Raw genomic sequence first — 19,479 nt, 5'->3', positions numbered from 1 at the left:
TCTCCTAGCTTGGGGTCCTGAGCAGCCTGGTCTTCAGCTGGGCCAGGCTGTTAGGCTGTGTTGTTTCCTCCTGAGAGCCCTGAGCCCCCTGCAGTTTAGTTCACCATCTCAGGAGCCCCCGACCCTTGGCAGGGGAGGGGAATGGGCAGTCTAAGTGGCCCAGAGCCATTTAAAACTAACGTCTGAGGCGTGGTCCTAGCAGGCTATTTCAAAATGACCCAGACTCCAAACCCAGCTGGACACAAGGCCTTAGGAATGTTCAGGGGGGCGCCTTCTCTGAACCTGGATGCAGGGGAGCCGGGAGCCAGCCACATTCATGACAAATATGAGACCATGAACTGGTTCATGCTCATTACTACTTACTTCTTCCTACCTCTTCTTCAAACTCAAATGGAGGGGCAGTATTCCATGTTGAAATAAGCTTTCCCTTTTTCTTTTTCCAAAGGGATTCTCACATAAGGAGACCTGGAGCTTTTGTTCCTGCGTGGCATAATATCCCCAAATCGCACAGCAGCAGCATCTTAGAAGTAGAATCAGCTTCATCTCCTAGTAGCTGGGCAAAGTCCAAGCTCTCCAGTGGTAAGGAGGTCTTTTCCATCTCAGCCTTGCAGTCCTGGACCCTAAACTCCATGGCCTCTTTTCTTTTCTGGCTGTTCTGTTTTCATGAAAGCAGGAAAAGGGACTGGGGCTCATTCTTTTGATGACTGACTCAGAGCACTCCACAGTTTTATTTACTTATGTATTGAAAGCCAGTTGGGTGCACGGTGGTTAAGAGGGGTGGCCTCTGATCTGGAGAACTGGGTTTGATTCCCCACTCCTGCTGCACATGCAGCCAGTGGTTTTCCTGAGGCCAGTCACAGTTCTCTCCGAGCTCTCTCAGCCTCACCCACCTCACAGGGTGTGGAGAGAAGAAGGGTAGATGATTGTAAGCCACTTAGAGACTCCTTTGGGTAGAAAGAAGCAGGATACTAGAAAGAGGCAGAAAACAGCTCTTCTTCCTTGGCCTAGGGCTTCTAGGAGTTTCCCAGCCTGGATTTGAAAGCGCATAGAATGCCTCGGATTGTATGGGAAACAAATGGGGTTATGGTCAAGATGTGCACACTGCAGATCTTTGCCTCCTTGGTAATGTTCTTGAGACTGTTTTATGTATTGTTCTTTGTTCCTATGTAAACCGCCCTGAGCCTTCGGGGAGGGTGGTATATAAATATTATAATAGTAATAGTAATAATATTCATGTCGGAGAACTGATCTGAGACTGGGGGTGGGGGGTGGGATCCAGAAATAAAAATAGTTCCAACTAAAAATCACAAGGTAGCTTTAAAATCTTTTTTCCTCAAAAGGTGGAGAGATGCTCGTCTCCTCGAGGAGTGAGCTAGATGAACTACAAGAGGAAGTGTCACGGAGGGCCTTGGAGCAGGAACTCCGACGGAAGCGGGAGAAAGAACTGGAGGCGGCAATGGGCTTCAACCCCCGTCCCAGCAGGTTCATGGACCTGGACGAGCTGCAGAGCCAGGGTAACTCCTGCAGGCAGGCTGCCTTTCTTGCTTGGAGGTGACAGGACGGGACTGGCCTAAGACAGGTGGGAGTGACAGGCTACTTTCTCTACTAGGCGGACTTCGCTCCCTTTGGGAGTTGCAGCTGGAGAGATGTGTTCTGGAGCAGATTAGTCAGGAAAAAAGGAAATCCAGAACTTGCAATGCTCAGGAATCTAAATATTGTAAAGAGCAAGTTTTGTTTTGGTCATGTGAGGGTGAAAAATGGAAATTGCTTCCAGGGATGATGTTTCCAATGTGGGGGGGACATGGTTTTGGCCATCGTGTCCTCCCACAAAAGTTGCTCTGAGAGTTTCCCTTACCAGGAGACAGCACTGCCAGAAGGATAGAACTGCCCTGTATCCTAGCAGTGATTTATGTGTTAACTAGCAGTAAAGCCTATTGTACAAAAAAATACAACCGCCATCGCTCCGCAACCCCTACAGCAGGGGCGGTGGCATGCACGGAGCCATGTACGGGTTGTGGAGAGGCGGCCAGAGCAGCAGTGGCATGGCCCTGGCCTACGCGCCACCTCAGAATTTACCATTACGGTGCAGAGGAGGCCAGGATCAGAGAAGCGGCGGCAGCATGGCTCTGGCCTCCTCCGTGCCGCCTCGGTGAGTTCTGAGTTGGCACAGAGGAGGCCAGCGCCATGCCACTGCGACCCCCCAGGAAAGGCCAAACGACCTCTCAAGGAGTCATGACCCCAGGGTTGAGAACAGCGGCTCTAGGCCAGAGGTAGTCAACCTGTGGTCCTCCAGATGTCCATGGACTACAATTCCCATGAGCCCCTGCCAGAAAATGCTGGCAGGGACTCATGGGAATTGTAGTCCATGGACATCTGGAGGACCACAGGTTGACTACCCCTGCTCTAGGCCATCCATGCTCCCTTTCAGTCCTTCCCTCCAGCCTGCTAACGTAGGAGGGAAGTATTGAAGGGACCGCAGGCCACCTGATAAGTGATCAGCTGTAATGCAGAGGTGGGCGTTACCTTTAAACACTCCCAGCCTTGGCACTTGAAGGCAGCTGGATCCCCCCACATCTCAGCTGACTCTGACAGCCGCATCTTGAACGTTGCAAAGCCTCCAGGCGCGGGCAGGGCTCTGCCTGGGTGCTTTGGAGTGTTCAGCACATTGTCAGAAGTATGCAACAAGATTTGATCTCCACTAAACATGGGCTGTTATGACCAGTGCTAATGGTCATGCCAAGTTTTGCTGTAAATGTGAGAAGCCGCCTGCTCTTGTGCTCTACCTATAATGCTTCTGGCTGTGATCCCTGGCGGTCACTTCATCTGCAGCTTTTGGGGTTGGCCTAAATAAATTGGTGAAGACTTGATGGCCCTTTCCCCACCCCCACCAGGGTTAGGGATTGGGCGGCTGCTGTTTCAAATGCTGCAGAACTAGGGGCAGCTGTGTGCCGAAGCCGAGGGGACAGGGGGCCCATAATGCTTGCCAATGAAATGAAGAGTGCTGCTGCCCCCTTGCAGGGAGGACGGATGGCCTTGAGCAGTCTGTGCAGGAGGCCGATGCGGCCTTGGAAGAGTCCCTGCATCAGGAGCAGAAGGGCGACTGTGCTGCGGCTCTGGCTCTCTGTAACGAAGCTCTGTGTAAGTAACCCTCCGCAGCTTCTGCTTCCGGTGCTTCCTACAGTGTACTAATGTCCCCCCACCCAGGCCTGTAGCGCTGGACTGGCCAGCACATCTCGCCATTGGGGAGGTGCCTTCTTTCCGAGCACCACTCTCACTGGCTCTCCTTCTGCAGTCCCTGGCCACAAACAACCAAGGGCTGCTGTGCTCCTTTTGTCAACTCTTTTGCCTGTTAAAGTTTTCCTTTCTTCTGCCTTCTAGCCCCCTGCAAGTAATTATCCCAAACAGAGGCTGCTCTGTCAAAGGGTTTAAAGCTCCCAAAGTTCAGCAAGTAGGAAGGGGAAGAGAAGCTGGCCTACAAGAGAAGGGCCAAGGCAGGGATGCTCTGCTCATGGACATTTCAGGGGAAGGAGCGGAGACACCATCCTTTTGAGAAGCTTGAAATGTGTGCTGTGACTTTCTGGGGACACAGGCTGCTGCGCTGCTTTCTTTTGATATTTATCTTTGGGTTGACTGGCTCTCCCTCCCTCCCTCCCCACCCTCCATTCCCGTCTTGCTAGTTGGCAAGGTTGCAGACCAGCTGGGTTGATGACATCACAGCTATGATGGCTTTGAGAGGCTGGAGGTATTTGTCTGTCAAAGTCTGCTCTTCCCGATTAAGGCAAACCAGGAAGCAAAGCACAGACTTCATCAGGGCTCCTGCTAGCAAGTGTCCCAACCGGCTTTGGCTTGAGCCTTCATGTCCCAATCAGATGACCTCTGAAAATGACGAGTTGCATGAGGGTTGCAGAGGAGGAGGAGGGGGGGTCTCAAAGCAAGGATTTGAATCTGAGTTCCATTTCACTCTGCTTCAGTCCCAGTTGACCTGTTTGGACACATAGCTAACGGGAACGTGCATTAAGGAGAACGGATGCATCCTTGTGAACTCTTCTGTGGCAGCATTTGCATGTTCCATTTTTTTATGTTCCTGCAGCATCTTTTGTTTTTTATCTCCCCCCCCCTCCAGTTTTGTTTTTTGTTTCTGCTATGTTTTCTTTTGCTTTTTAGCTAAACTAAGACTTGCCATGCATGATGCCAGCTCTAGCACTCACAGCAGAGCCCTAGTCGATAAGAAGCTGCAAATCTGTGTCCGAAAAGCACGGAGCCTCCAGGACCGCATGCCGCAGCCAGCACAGCCGCCGCCTCTGTGCCACCCACCGCAGGGGGGCACCGTGACCCATTCTACAAGGTAGACCAAGAATGTTTGCAGTGTTCTGGATCTGAACTAGGCCAGATCTGGAAAGGAGGAGCGAGTTGCACGTTCCTCTGCTTGTGCTGTGTGACTCATCTGATGACTCTGTTGATGAAGGATGTTTTGGGCCTCTCCAAAGAATAAGAAGTTCTGTTGGCAGTGCGGGTGTGAGGTCACGCCCAGCCCTTGATGGGGTCTGCCTGACATCTTTGACTGCTGTCAGGAGCCCAAACGTGCCTTGGGTGCCTCCTTGTCCATGGAGGCCCAGGTCACAGATGCTGCTCACCTGGCCCTTTACTCTCTTCTCCAGGCTTGACCATTTGAACTCGGGTTGTGCACGGTTCAGCTGCCTTGGCGATCATCAAAGCCCGAGGCGGCCAGCAGTACAGAGAGGAGGGTGATGTGCCACCGCTGCCCCTCCGTGGCGTGGCACTGGCCTCCTACATGCCGCTTCAGGCTTTGGTGATTGCCAAGGCAACCGAGCCGAAGTGTACAATCCTTATTTGAATCTTACCCATTGGCATCCATCCTGGCCCCCATTGGTCTATGCAACAGTCCCCTCCAGAATAAACTTCTGTCCCTTGTTCTGGGCAGGGGCGCCCTTGAAACTGCTCTGGAAATGGTCCAGGATAGAGCCACTCGAGTCTTCACTGGTCCCCAGTGGAGAGCACATATTAACCTGTTCTCTCCCAGCTGCACTGGCTCCAGATTGGAGACCGAATCAGGTTCGAGGATCTTCAGCCCTTGTATCTGTGGGACCCCTTCTTCCCCTCTGTCCCCAAGAGTCACAACCCATTCAGGGTCCCTGGCCCCAAAGAGGTAAGACTGGCCTCAGCCTGGTAGAACGCTCTTTGGGACCAGAGACCTCTAGGGCTGTAAGCAGCTCCAGAGGGCCTGTAAGACAGGGCTTTCCACCATGCCTATGGCTGAGGCTTGTAGTTCTGTGGGTCTTGTAGATGCTTTCAGGGGGGGGGGTACACATTTTTAAAGGCTGCACAAGCACAGCCTCACACCCTGGCCCAGAGTAAATGCCGAGTATTCTGCCAGTTCTGCTCCAGGTGTTCTCTAGTTGGGGCTCATGGAACTCTCACAGCTCCGGCCCACCATGTACCAATAAGGGCTGCCAAGAGGAAGGGGAAGAAGAGGAGAACGTGCTGTCCACTTGCACCCAACTCAGCCACCTTGGGGGCACTCAGGGCAAGAGAGCAGCAGAGGTGGCTTGCCATGTCCTCCTTCGCCTCACGCATCCAGGCTTCTTTGATGGTCTCCTCCTATCCAAGTACCAACTGTGGCTGATCGTGCTAAGCTCCCGAGACCTGGCAAGACAGGGCTAGGCTGGAGAGAAGTACTAGAGAAACAATTTCCCTTCAGCTGATCCGCCATAACCATGCGAGAGACAATGGCTGTACCTTTATTTTGCAATGAGATCGCTGCTTGGAAAAAGCCACTGCTGATCTGAACTCTTGTTCGTGGATCCAAAAAGGGCTTCTTCATTGCACAGAGGACACAATTATGCTGCAGTTTATAAAGAGAGGAGCAGGAGAAGGGGGATTTGGAAATGACCTGATTACTCCAAAATTGTAGCCACCATACAAAGTAAAGCAAAGAAGCCCTCCTGTGGAGGGATGGCACGAGCAGAATTGGAAGTGATTGTGTCGGTCTCCCTGGAGTAGCTGGCCATGGGAGGCCATGGGGTGGACGTAATTTTCTAGTACTCGTGGTTGATAGATTGGGTTGAACCAGGAAAGGACCGTTGTCCTTTGAGTATGAGAGTATGAAATGCTAAGTTAGACTGGAAAAGACTGATATTAACTATGTTCTAGAGCAGGGGTAGTCAACCTGTGGTCCTCCAGATGTTCATGGACTACAATTCCCATGAGCCCCTGCCAGCTAATGCTGGCAGCGGCTCATGGGAATTGTAGTCCATGAACATCTGGAGGACCACAGGTTGACTACCCCTGCTCTAGAGTATCTATTTTCCTACTCCAAGAAAAATCCCTGTGTAGCTTGGAGAAGAAAAATGCCCCATGCCCCCCAAAATGTGGTGGTGGTGGTAGAAGATTTGTTTCCCACCCCCTTGAGCCCAAAAACACACTTTCACATCAGGCAGAAATAATTGCATCAGTGATGACACAGAAAATTGTAAGTGTTCTTGCTGCTCTGGGGTATTTTGTGCCTCAAGAAGAACTCTTTCTGTAGCAAGTGCTGTTTTCCCGATAATCCGGCGGGATCCTCCAGTCTCAGAATGGGGAACTCATTCTCATTGGAGTGCTGGAAGTCATTGACAGGAGTAAAGTTTTCTGGGTGGAACTGATGGGGAATTTTTATTTTACTGATTTTTCTTCTGTGCCAGGGGTGGTGGTGGTGGTGCGGAAACATACTTGTGGGGTATTGATCAGTGATAGGTGACAATGTCCAAAGAGGAAAGTGTTGTAGAGCTGCTTCTCTATGTATCCTATAACTCTCCCCCCCCCCCCAAGAAACCCCCTGGAATTAGGATTTCCATCGGACCATGGAGTATAGGCTAAGTTCTAAACAGGCCACGTAAACAAACCAACAAATCACAAGAACCATCACCTTTACCCAGACTAGTGTTCAGTGATGCCCCTCTTCCTCACGCCTCTCTTCCAAGGGTTCTCACCTCTGTGACGTTCAGGGCTGGGCTTCCCCACTTCTTGACTGAGAGGATTGTTGAAGGTTGGCCATCGGATAGCAGCCAAGTCCCCCGAGGGATCAAGGAGACTCCACCCCACTCTGGGGCTATCTGGGAAAAGGGTGGAGCGCAGACTTCCCTGGGTTTCAGGAAATGTTATGGTTGTGCCTGTTTCACCTCCTTTTGATGTCCAGTTGCCTGGAGAAGAAATGCCCCCTCATTGGAGCCTTCATATATGGAAATGGGCAGGGAAGGCTTTTCATGGTATGGAAAGAAATTACATCCCCTGGTCAATAACATCAAGGCAGGACATTAAAGGGGCAGGACATTTTTGTGTCCGGATGATTGGCAGCCCTCTTTATATCCCTTTTGAGTTTTGGGTGGAAGGCGCCCTTAAAGTCAAATTGCATTTTTCTTTTTGGTCCCCTGTACTTGCCGATGAACAAAATGTGTGACATTTAAATTAGCCTAATATTTCCCCTTCCTTCTTTCCTGTCCATGGGAATTATGACCCCTTATTTAAACTGGTGGAATATCACTCTTTTAAATATCTTTTCCTTGATTGTAATTCAGAATTTGGGGAGGTTGTGTCCTTTAACAGAGCTCTGACGTCCTGAACACTCTTTCATTGTCTACTGTGAGGTGAAACTCAAAATTCTGAAAGTAGCATTCTGGCAGAGCTTTAAAATACAAAAAGAGAAGGAAAACCCAACAAGAGAAACTCTGACTTGTTTTCTCAGGTGGAGTTTAAAAGTACACCGACCCTACACACACACCAAATCCATAGTTTACATATCGTATATCATAGGTTATCTCTATTCAATAAATTTTCAGGCTAAATTTAAAATACTATTTTAGATCAGCACATTAGTAACTGAACTGTAACTAGGGTTACTATTGCTCGGAGGAAAGGATTCTTCCCATCATACACAATTTCCTGAACAGTGCATGACGGCGTGAACTTTTCTCCTGGATTTGCATGTAGAAAATCAAAGAGTTCAGCTAGATTCTCTTGTGGAGGCTGGAGGGTGGGATCAACCCTAAGAAGGGTTATCTACCATGATGTGGACGTTTTCACTGTTACCCATTGTTCAGAAGCACTGAATTCCTAGCCTGTGAAGAGAGTCTTCCCCCATCTTGTGCTGCCTTAAAATTCAAACTTCACATATCCTCCTTCTAGAAATCTTTAGGCCTGCTGTTCTCTGTTTCATGTGCACCTTGACTAAGGACTGGGCTGAGAGGCCTCGCGTGGCGTGGTCCTTCCCAGGAACTGCTGAGAAGGGCCACCCGTGGTACGAAGGCCTAAAAAAGTGAACATTATTGTCCAAATGGGTAAATTCTCCTCCTAACTCAACAAATTAAATGGGCAAAGGATGGATTAAGAAGTCCTTTGCTAAAGTTGAACTCAGGTGGCTGTAACGGGCTGGGTTTCAAATTGTGCTGCCATTTCTTCATCTTAGGAATTGCCCAGTCATTGACTCTGGCTTTCTGTGTGTGTTCCAGTGAACAGGCTGGCCCATTCCAACTACTGCTGAGCCAGAAGATGCTACTGGAGCCCAGCAGAGAAGCAGAACTTGGGTCCAGTTCTTACCTCCATCCACCTGCTTCCCATCATGAATCGCAGTCATCCTGTCCAGAATCTTTCCCCCCACTTCCTCCTGCAAGGAGCCCCTCACCCAAGGCCTCTCTGAATAATCAGGCTGCTTCGGCTGTTTTCAGTGAGCAGGTGACCTCGTTTCCCAGTCAGCATGGGGTCCCTGAGAATGAATCCCACCTTGATGTGGACCTGGAGGGAGTCTCCACCAGTAGCCTAACAAGCAATAAAGATTGCAGTAGTAGCAGTAAGTTAAAAGAAGCTCATGACCTAACAGCGCCTCTCACTCTTCGTGGCAAATCAGAATTTAACATGGTCACCTCTGGATCTCTGCCCATCCTCTTCCCTCCTTCGCATCCTGGGCAAGTGCCGTCAGGTGAGAGAGGCCTCCATCGCCCATGCTTCAAGCCATCAAGCTTTCCAGAGGGTCCCAGTGCGGGTCAAGGAGGGGTCTATCCTGCCACCACCCCAGTTTCTCCTTCCCCTTTGCCTCACCGTCCTGCAGACCCACTACAGACTGCAAGTAGGTGCCCCAGAGCCAAAAGCCAGGAGGGTTTGCATCACTGCCCAGAAGAATTAGTGAATGGGGACACTGCGGAGCCTGAGGCGATCACTGCTAAGGGGCACGTTCGGTCTCTTGCAGAACAGTTTCAGCGCTTGCAGGAAAGGGAAGGTGCTCGTGAGAAAGGAAGGACTGTGGCTTTCTGTCACGATCAGCAGACCCCAAGGTTTTTGCAGGAATCCTCCAGCAGTCTTCCATCCCTGGGATCTAGGCAGCCAATTCCTGGGAGCTTCGGGAATGGCATGTGGCCTGCAGAAAACTTGGATGCATGCCTGGATTCTAGGGATGAGTTGAGTTCTGTGGACTGTTTTACTGGTCACAGTATAACTTCTAAGAATTCTGGCGTGCCCAGTGAAGAGCCGTGTGGCAGAAGGAAGCCGTGTGCTGTGGATTCTGATTTTCACCAAGGAACACTCAAACGTGAGGGAGAAGTGAGACAGGTGAAAGAGAGAGATCCTGCTGGTTGTCTTGCACCTGTGCCAGTGGACTGCTGGGTAGACAATGTCAAAAGGTACTACAATTCTCCACAGGATGACAAGGTAGAGCCTGGGAAGGTGCCACGAGCCTTTGTGGAGGACCACCTGCAGAAGCATCCACAGTGGAATCAAGACACAGAACAGGAGATTTCTGAACTGGAGTCTCTGTATCAGGCTAGCTTACAGGCGCCTCAGACAAGCTGGTCTGTCCTGGGAAGGCTGGACAATTCTTGGCATCCATTGGGCAAGAGAGGTAAGACTGCTGGGCATTATGGGGCCTTGTCTGTTTAATCAGCTGCAGGCGCCCTGGAGTGAATGAGCCTCACTCAGCTGCTCCTGCTCTCACAGCCTTCAGGATCAAAGTGGGATTGGATCTCGCTTGGCTCCACTGCTGTGGCTTGGTTTTGAATGACAGGGTTTTTTTAAGACTTTGAGAAAGTCTATATTCATTTATTTAGAAAACATTTGTGCTACCTCTCCAGGAACCTGCCCAGTTGGCTTGCAAAATAATATTAATGAAAATCCAGCATTAAAAACCCAGCCCAACATAAAACAGACCATAAAAACCCCCTTCCTTTAAGCAAGAGGAACTCGCAGCTTGTGTAGGCATTAAATGTCAGTTTCAGGAAGCCTGAACTAAAGACACTCTTTAAATGGTCCTTTGTAGCAAGGGTAGTCAACCTGTGGTCCTCCAGATGTTCATGGACTACATTTCCCATGAGCCCCTGCCAGCAAGTGTAAGATTGCTGATGAAAACAGATTATGTTACTGCTAGGGGCAAAGCCCGTTGTATCCAAGAATACAACGGGCGCTAGAGCTTGGCAGTGGGAAGAGGAAGGGGAGGAGTTGTCCAGTCTGTAAGGGCATGGGGTTGAATGTGTGTGCTGTGTGGGAGGTTGTGGTGGCATGGTGGCAAATGAGGGCATGGGTGTGGAGATATGGGTGTCAAGAACCTGTGGTGTGGAATGTTCGTTGAGTGTGGGAGAGGACTGACCTTTGGGAATTTTGGCATAGTGTTTACAGATGAGCTTTCCAGAGCCTTGTCTTCAGATATGTGAAGGAAAAATCAGACTGGAGACTCTTCTTAGGGGAAGATTACATGGCAACCAATTCCTCCCAGTTCTGCATCATTTCCCTTCTTGTGTGAATTAGGCCACATTCACCGAAATGCCCCTCTGCCCTAATACACATGGGTAGTCACAGTACACAGGTAGCCACCCTGTTCCCTCTATTTCCCATGTTTTCACTGTTGGTAAAATGTTATGTGCCCACATGCTTCTTTCATGGTTGCTCCTTAGAAGAACGGATTTTTGTACCCTATTGCTTACTACCCAAAGGAGTCTCAAAGCGGTTTACAAACACCTTTTCCATTAGTCTCTCCACAATAGTCAACCTGTGAGGTATGTGGGGTTGTGAGAAATCTGAGTGAACTGGGAATGGGCCACAGTGACCAAGCAGGCCTCAGGTGTCTCAAAGCATTTTCCAATCGTCTTCCCCTTCTCTCCTCTCCTCATAGCAGACTCCCCATGAGGGAGGTGGGATAGCGAGCCTCACAGGGAAGCTGGCAACCCTAAGAGGAAGACTCTCTGTGCACAGCAGTCTTGACCTTAGTAAGGTTTTTTATACTGTTTTTTTTAATTTGCTAGGCCAAGGTTATTTGCCAGGCCAATAAGTCATTTTAGTTACTATGTGTCTCCAGACATTTACTTGTTCTCTATTTACAGTTTCAGGCTGTAAATATTTATTTAGATCTTCCTGCACTTTCCAGACTCACAGGACTGATGCTGGTCTGCCTGTCTGCGCCTCAGAATACAAACAGTTGCTGGTAAGGGCTGGCCATAACCCATAGGCCAGGAGGGACACTCCTGCACCACTCCCTACCAACTGCAGGCAAAAATAGCTCATTTGAAGGCTGGACTCTGAGGCATTGTATGATTTTGAAGTCCCACCTCTAAACCTCCAGGAATATTTCCAACCCAGGGGTAGCCAACCTACAGGTGTGACCTGGAGAGCTCCTGGAATTACAGCTCACCTGCAGAGTATAAAGATCAGCTCCCCAGGCAGAAAGGGCTACTTTGGACAGGGTTGTAGTAGAGAAGAAACATTTAAGGCTTCCCACACAGGTTGTTGTTGAATTGAAAGACTTGAGACCTACTGCACAGGGTTGTCATGCAGATGAAACAGGAGACAATAGAGCCAGTTTCCTCTGCAGAATAACGCTGTGCAGTGGCCTCAAATCTGCAGAGAGTTGCAAAGAAGAAAGACACATGGCTTGGCTGTGTCTAACCCCTGGCCAGAGCAGTATTTTAAATGAGAAGGGGCTTTTCTGTGGCCTCCCTGTCAGGCAACTGTTTGGTAGAAGGGAAAGTCTGTCCCCCCCTCAAAAGGAAGGCCCTCAGGCTCCCTTGCGTTGCCCTTGGAAAGGCCTCCTTCCCTCACTCAGGGCCTGTCAGAGGTTCCTTTGCAGCAGGCCTGAAGGGGGGGGGCATGACAGTTAGGACAGCCTTGGGGCGAAAAGGGCTGGTGCAGCCTCTGTTCTCATCCCCCTTGGCTGCCCTACTGACCTCCTCTCCCTGGGGTGGTCAGGAGCAGACTGGCAGCCAGACTGGGCTGGGTGGATGGAATTTTGGTCTGTCCTGGTGAGGGGCCAATAGGAAGGCGCTTTGCGCGCCTCCCCATTGGTTGCTTGGCCCTGGATGGACACTCGGAGGGCCCAATGAGGAGCCGCTTTGCGGCTCCTGATTGGACCCTCTTTTATCCTGGACAGGGCCTGCCCTAACTCCTCCCCAGGTGGCCTTACCCTTTTATTTAATACCGCATGAGCGGTTAAAGATATTTAATACCGCAGGAGCGGTTAAAGATGGACACTGGAGACCATTCAGCAACAAAATGCAACTGTGAATCCACGCCACTCAGTAGCCTTTTCTGATTCACAAAAGCTGGTGCTGGAAGCCACAAGACTCAGGGGCACATGAGCAAAAATGGAAAGAGGGCCAGCTTTTCCCCGTTTCGCCCTCCTCACTCCAGCCCCCCCCGGTAGATAATGCTGTCTTGTCTTGTTCTGACTGAGCAGCAATCTCAGGGCTCTCTCAGCCCCACTTTCCTTACAGGGTTCCTGCTGTGGGGAGACAAAAGGCGATTAGAAGCCACTTTGAGATGCCCTCTAGTAGAGAAAAGGCAGCATACAAGAATCTCCTCCGCTTGTTCTTGGTGATTGGAGCTGGATTTCCAACAAACACTTGCCATATTATGACTTTCCCTACAGTTCCAAAAATGGGAATGTGCAGAGATTTCATGAGGAAGAAGTAAAGGCTACTTTCTTTGAAACTGCCTTTCGTTTGAAGTAGGGCCTTGGCCACCCCTTTGGGCTCTTGCAGCCTGGACCCATCAGAACTAAGCCTGGTGGTTCCAGGATCCGAGTGCAGAAATGCACCAAGAGCGTGTCTACAGGTCAGTCCATCTCCAAAGGACCAGTCCAAGGGTCAGGGTAAGAAGAGGGCCCAGGGGTCCAGTTCCACGGACCTGGGTCCCGGATTCAGGAGCAAGCACAGATGATAGAGACAAGGTACAAGGCAACAGGGTGGGAGGCATCAAAGAAAGTTGCTTCCACACCAAACTGTGCTCAGTGTGTTTCTTTTATCTACCCCTTGGGGTGACATCTCCCAAGGGCCAGAGGTTGCTTCTTAAAGTCACACATGCCTTCCCACCGGCGTGAGTCTTTCACTGTTTTCCTAGCAGCCTGTCCCGCAAGGACTCCACTCCTGGAACTAGCACTGATCACTGCTGAGCACCCCAATGAGGACCCAGTGGCTTTTAAATATTATGTTGTACTTGGATATTTTTTCAAGACGAAAACATGGACACTGCACAACAGCCAAAAAAGTAGTGTAGGCAATATAGTGTATTTTGAGTTTGCAATAGACCTGACACCAGGAAAGAGGTGTGCGCGTGTGTGTAAGGGGTACTAGGGACGTGGCCTGGGAGCGAAGGGGGTGGCAGCCCCAAAACATTTGGGAACCCCTACAGTGATCCTAGGCTGCAACTCCCATCCCTCATCACATGAAATGATTCTGCCACGTTGATCAGGATTTCCCTCACAAGAGAAGATTGAGGAGAAGTAGGAACTGAGCAGGTCAGCCCTCTCTCCTGTTACAAGGTCACTTTCTGGTCCCTGCAATAGTCTACCAAGTCCTTACTCTTTTTCTTACTTTGAACAGTAACTAAGGAACCCTTTTTTGTTGTGATAGGATTTCTCACTAGCTTAATCTCATAGCTTTTCTCACACCCTCTCTTGCAAGCATTGTCTGACTACGTGCAGTTGTTTACTTCCCCAAGATTTTACCTCATCAACCTCATCTTCCCTGTTGGTAAGAATCAAGACTAAAACAGCAGAGCCCCTGGTTGCCCCCTCTAACTTCTGGGAAATGACGTTGTCAGCAAGACAAGTCAAGAATTTATTGGACTTTTCATTTTTAGCAGAGCTGGTCTATCAACTGATATCTGAGTAATTGGAATCTCCCATGACCTTTGAAGTTGTAATGTGGCCTAAGAGCATTTCATCCAGGTCCTCTGCCTCTATAGCAGACCCCCCACCTTAATACCACTATGATTTCCTACTCCTTCTATTCTTATCCAAAGACGCTCAACTGAACTTTCATGCTCAGATACATGTGCTTCCTCACACATATACACATTCTTAACATATCCTGGTTCTCCCCCTTTTAAATAAGTTGTATCCCTCAATCCTAATATTGCAATTGTGAGTGTTATTTCTGTAATGCCTCTTAGGTAATAGTTCCCTTCCTGTATTAGGACTTCTCCCTCTTTGTATCCCATACTCTGTGCGTTAGTGAAGAGGTATTGTAATCCTTCATATGAGCATCCCAGGCTTTTAGTTTTTAAATATACCTGTAAGTTAATGGTTCCCTGCATATGTGCCATTCCCTGTAAATCTGCAGTGTTCCCATCTACAGTCATTGTTATCAAACTAGCTTTTGAATTTATTTTTCGCTCCCCATTGTCATAGAGTCATAGAGTTGGAAGGGACCTCCAGGGTCATCTATTCCAACTCCCTTCAGAATGCAGGAAATTCCCAACTACCTGCCCACCCACAGTGACCCCAATTCCATGCCCAGATGGAATCCTTGGTCATTCTGGTCTAGAGGAAATTTGCCTTCTGATCCCCAAAGTGGAGATCAGCATTTCCCTGGGCATGCAAGAAAGGAACACAAGAGCCAAGCACGGACACAGTCCCTTCTGCCCAGCCACTCTCAATCTGCCTCTGCTTAAAACCTTCCAAAGATGGAGAACCCACCACCTCCCAAGGAAGCCTCCTCCACTGAGAAACCGCTCCAACCATCAGGAAATTCTTTCTGATGTTTAGACGGAATTTCTTTTGAATTAATTTCATTCCATTGGATCTGGTCCAACTCTGGGGCAACAGAGAACAACTCTGCTCCATCCTCCGTGTGACAGACTTCAAGTACTTGAAGATGGCTATCATATTGCCTGAACAAATTTAGAGTTCAGTGGCACCTTTAAGACATAGTTTTACTCAAGCTCATTCCTTGTTTTAACTGAATCTAATATGTGCTTTTAGCCTTATTCACGATTGTATTTTGATTACTTGATGTTACCCACCCTGAGCCTCATGGGAAGGGCAAATTAGAAAATGTGTTGTTGTGATGGGGTGGTTATTTGCCTCCAGTGTGCTCCATAGCAGCCCAGACACTAAACAGGGTTGGAGGGGGGGCACCAAGGAAGGCAATGGCAAACCCACTCTGCTAATCTCCTGCCTTGAAAACCCCCTTGCCAGGAAGCTGAGACTGTCAGGAACTAGGCAGAAGTCACTCAGCAAAGGAGACTCCTGAGACCACAGTCGTAGTGTGAATCCAAAGGAAAGCCTTTATTCAGCAGACTAAAGCAAAAGCTTCTACAGACAAGTTCATGGATCAAACTCTTTGGCAGAGACAAAGGATCAGTAGTCTCAAGGGGTACTTATACAGGGTCCAACTAGGGGAAGGGGAGAGGGGCTTTTCCAGGCAGGAAAATGCAATGATTCCCAGAGGGGCCATCTGGCCAGGCTTTGATCTGAGTTGTTACATATGTTGAGTCTTCACAGTTCCATGCCAGGTCAGTGAGTACAGGAAAAGATAAGGTGTCCCCGCAAAGAGATGCTTTGGTATGCAGAGGAGGCCAGGAGCTAACAGGCGATTTATGGCTTTACAACAACAGCCTGGGAGAAGAAGGGTGATGGGACATGAATCGGGGTTCATGACAGAGACTAAGTGAGCCTTCATGCTCACGAAGAACAATTCCTGGGGCTAGTTAGGCTTTTGTTCCTTCTAGTGCCCTTGTAGGGTTTAGGCTGCTATGCTAACAAATGAGGGAAGGCCAGGAAAAACAATACAATCCACAAACATAAATCCAGAGTTTCAGTTTGTTTCCATTTCTTTTCCCCCTTTGTAGCATCTGGAAATTTAACTCCAAGGAAGTTGCCCAGTCCAGTGGGCCTGGGTATTTCAAAAACTCCAACAGCAGAGATTGAGCGCAACCTGTGCAGAACTACCACATCTCCAGTAGCCAAGGTAACATTCTTGGGATGTCCCAGGTTAGTCAAGCACCTGACTAATGGATTGGACTGAAAAACTAATAATAAACTCTCAAGATTGAGTGTTGTTTAGAGTCCAGCATTAGAAAAGACAGTAACTACGAATGCTTACTTCTCACCTCCTTAGTTAGAAGACTAATTGCCTTTCCTTGTTCTGCAGTAGGGGTACAAGAAAGGATAACAAATGTAAAGTGGATTGTGTAGGTACACAATGTAGACCAGGCACACTAGGAACAAAGGAAACAAGTCCACTTTGTAAGACTTTCAGATTCAGAAAGATTTTCCATTTTAAAAAGGCCACATTGCTTTCAACATCGTACAGGAGTCATTATTGTCATTGTACCTACAAGGAGAACTGATTCTTAAAAACAAGTGCTTTTATCATAGGAGGGCCCTTAGCATGGAACCTCAGCGCATTTTGTGATTGACCTTAGGTGCCTGGCGGCCATCTGTAGCTAGCCATGTCTGACATTTTGTGGTGTCAGCCACTTTTTTATTGTTGCTTGGCTCCATCAAGTGGTTATTGACTCATAGTAACTTTGCGAACAAATGTCCACCATCCAACTCTGCCTGCGGTCATTTCTTTGGAGTCTTTGTAAGGTCAGTGCCCACTACCAATTCTCAAAAATCCAAAAATACAGGCTCATCAAGGTCAGCGACTGCAGATCTTCTTAAATTCATATAGTTTCTCCAGAATATTGTATTTTAACGAGAGCTGCTGGAACTTAAGCTTTCTCTTCTTTCCAGCAACCTAGGGATAATAGCAGGCCAAGGCAGAGGATGGAGAAGAAGGGTGAGATGGGATAAGGCCCCAATCCAGGGAATCCCAAAGAATGAACAGGAAAGGACCCGGTTTAAAGCCGGCATGAGTAGACCACTCAAGAGTGAATAGGCACTTTTCAAGTAATTAAAAGCAGCTCACTCTTTCTTAAGCTTCCCTTCAAAGCTACAGCAGCAGCCACTCTTGGTTGGTAGTGCCTACACCAGGGGTAGTCAAACTGCGGCCCTCCAGATGTCCATGGACTACAATTCCCATGAGCCCCTGCCAGCATTTGCTGGCAGGGACTCATGGGAATTGTAGTCCATGGACATCTGGAGGGCCGCAGTTTGACTACCCCTGGCCTACACCCTTTGGCTCTAGCTAGGAAACTGACAGTAATAGCCCCTTCCCTTTCTCTGCCTCTCCTGCCTCCTCCACCGAACATGCACACCTGTACTCGTACTCTGGTTGGAAAAGGAGCATGCTGTTGGCTCTCTCCCCCATCCTTCAGTGTTGCTATTTGTTTTTTCCAGGGGGTAGAATAAAGAGACCCGTGTAGGTATAGTGAAATGATACTGTGGTCAAAAGGAGCCTTTTAAATGCCTTTAAGTATTATTCAATGTCTTAATGTTATCAGTCATTATATAGCACTGTTATTCTGGATTGCTCTAAACCGCCCTGAGACGGTCACCCTGAAAGGGGCGGCTAAAAATCAAATTAACAGATAAAAATAAAAATAAATACCAGTGTTTGCTAAAGTTAAAGTTAAAGGCAAGCCAACTCCTGGTTTCCCACAATACCCCAGTGGCCATGGGGCGTGTGCGTGGTGCTTGTAGGTGCCAGGGCATGAGCCATCAACTTTCCTGGCTCCTGCCAAGTGGGTGGGGCAAGGTGGGCTTTTGCCCAGCAGGGCTTTGGCAACAACTGCTGCCACAGCACAGGGATAGTCATTCTGTGGCTGAACAGAATCCAAGGAAATATTTTGAAACAACCTGTTCATTTTTAAAGGCATCCTGTGGCTTAGAGACCTATTGACTCGTGTCCTTGAGCAGGGGTAGTCAACCTTTTTATCACCGGGGACCACTCAATGCCTTTTACTGAGGCTCGGTGGGGGGGGGGGGGGGTAGTTTACTCCTCTACTCTCAACCACTGCCCTAACGCTCTCTGATCGCTATGGTAATGTTTAAACATCCCTTCAAAATAAGATACAGACACGCCACAACAATGAAGTGTGTTGTAAAGGGCTGGGGGGGATGACGTAAAGGGCCGGGGGGGGGGGGGAGGCGTCCTTCGGGGCCCACCTCCAATTAGTCGAAGGACCACATGTGGTCCGCGGCCCACAGGTTGGGGATCGCTATCCTTGAGGACTTGTGTCTGAATGGAGCGCTCTCTCTGCAGGTGCCGCCTACCAGCAGCCACGGCCAGGAGCCTGGAGAGGAGCTCTACAGTGCAGAGAACTTCCGTCGCATCGCCCGTAGCCTCAGTGGAACCGTCATCTCAAACAGGGAAGAAGTGCTTGCCTCTTCCCACAGTTTTGTAAGTTCAGGGGTGGGGTGCATTTTGTCCTTCAGCACCGGCAGAGGCAGCGCGCATGGGCACGTCAACAGTTTGCTTGCAGAATCATGCTTAACGGGGCCTCTCCTTTGATGGATGTGCCATGAGTCTGTAGAGCTTTGCTTCTCATTGAAGCATTTTTCTTGTATACCCTGTTTCTTCCCAGCTGGTACCGATATTCTCCAGATTTTCCTCTCCTCCTCACAAGGTGGTCATCACCAGATTAACTTTTGAAAAGAAGGCATGGTTATTGACGTTTTAAAAACATGATTGGCATCTAATTGATTCAGTCCATTTGTCTCTGTAGTTGGAATGGTTTCTCCAGTAAGATAATTCTCTTTTGCTACGCATCACAGTCTTTTGGTTTCAGTTCAGTTTAGGTGTAACAAGAGAGAATCTGGGCTAAACCATTTCAAAAGGTTTTCCTATGCAAACCTTTCCTATGCAAACCGTTGAGCAGCAGAGTTCTCCAGGATTTATTTGTTATCAGCCTTTGATACAAATAAGTAAGTTGTGAGTTTGGTGCTCTGTACTTCATCAAAGAATCATAAAGCTGGAAGGGGCCACACACACCATCTAGTCCAGCCCCCTGCAGGATCAACAATACAATACAAAACCTTTAATGGCATTCATGATATAAAACAATATACAAATCGGCTCTGTAATACAAGTCTAAAAACTGTGAGGGAAGTTACAAAAGGCAAGGGAGCGGCAAATACAAAAAGATGAAGCCAGTGACGTTTACTTCTTGACCCTGTGGGTCATTACTATAGATAAAAACTTGGCTACCCGTTCAGTGGTCTCCAAGCAATTGTTGGTAAGCAGCAATTCAAGAGCCCTGCCATCTGAGACATTAGGGAAGGGTAGAAGTGGGGAGATCAAGTCAGAACGTTGGTTGTTATACAACTCACATCGCAGAATG

General features: G+C 48.8%; 1 protein-coding gene across 10 annotated transcripts in view; it reads left to right on the top strand.

Moving 5' to 3' along the window:
* Window positions 1–19,479, top strand: part of USP54 (ubiquitin specific peptidase 54) — a 116,274-nt gene that overhangs the window by 89,984 nt on the left and 6,811 nt on the right. For 9 of the 10 annotated variants that reach the window (XM_077346054.1, XM_077346058.1, XM_077346057.1 and 6 more), the window contains 7 exons: window positions 446–579; window positions 1,341–1,514; window positions 3,019–3,138; window positions 4,165–4,345; window positions 8,505–9,886; window positions 16,102–16,220; window positions 18,402–18,539. In XM_077346054.1, coding sequence (XP_077202169.1) covers window positions 446–579; window positions 1,341–1,514; window positions 3,019–3,138; window positions 4,165–4,345; window positions 8,505–9,886; window positions 16,102–16,220; window positions 18,402–18,539 — 2,248 coding nt within the window. Of the gene's footprint in view, window positions 1–445; window positions 580–1,340; window positions 1,515–3,018; window positions 3,139–4,164; window positions 4,346–8,504; window positions 9,887–16,101; window positions 16,221–18,401; window positions 18,540–19,479 lie in introns of those variants that run through there. The other variant, XM_077346064.1, reaches the window with a different exon arrangement.

This window comes from Paroedura picta, chromosome 7 (assembly GCF_049243985.1).
Source record: "Paroedura picta isolate Pp20150507F chromosome 7, Ppicta_v3.0, whole genome shotgun sequence".
NCBI classification, from domain to species: domain Eukaryota; kingdom Metazoa; phylum Chordata; class Lepidosauria; order Squamata; family Gekkonidae; genus Paroedura; species Paroedura picta.
Note: the sequence above shows the minus strand (reverse complement) of the source record. Positions and strands in the feature narration are given on the sequence as shown.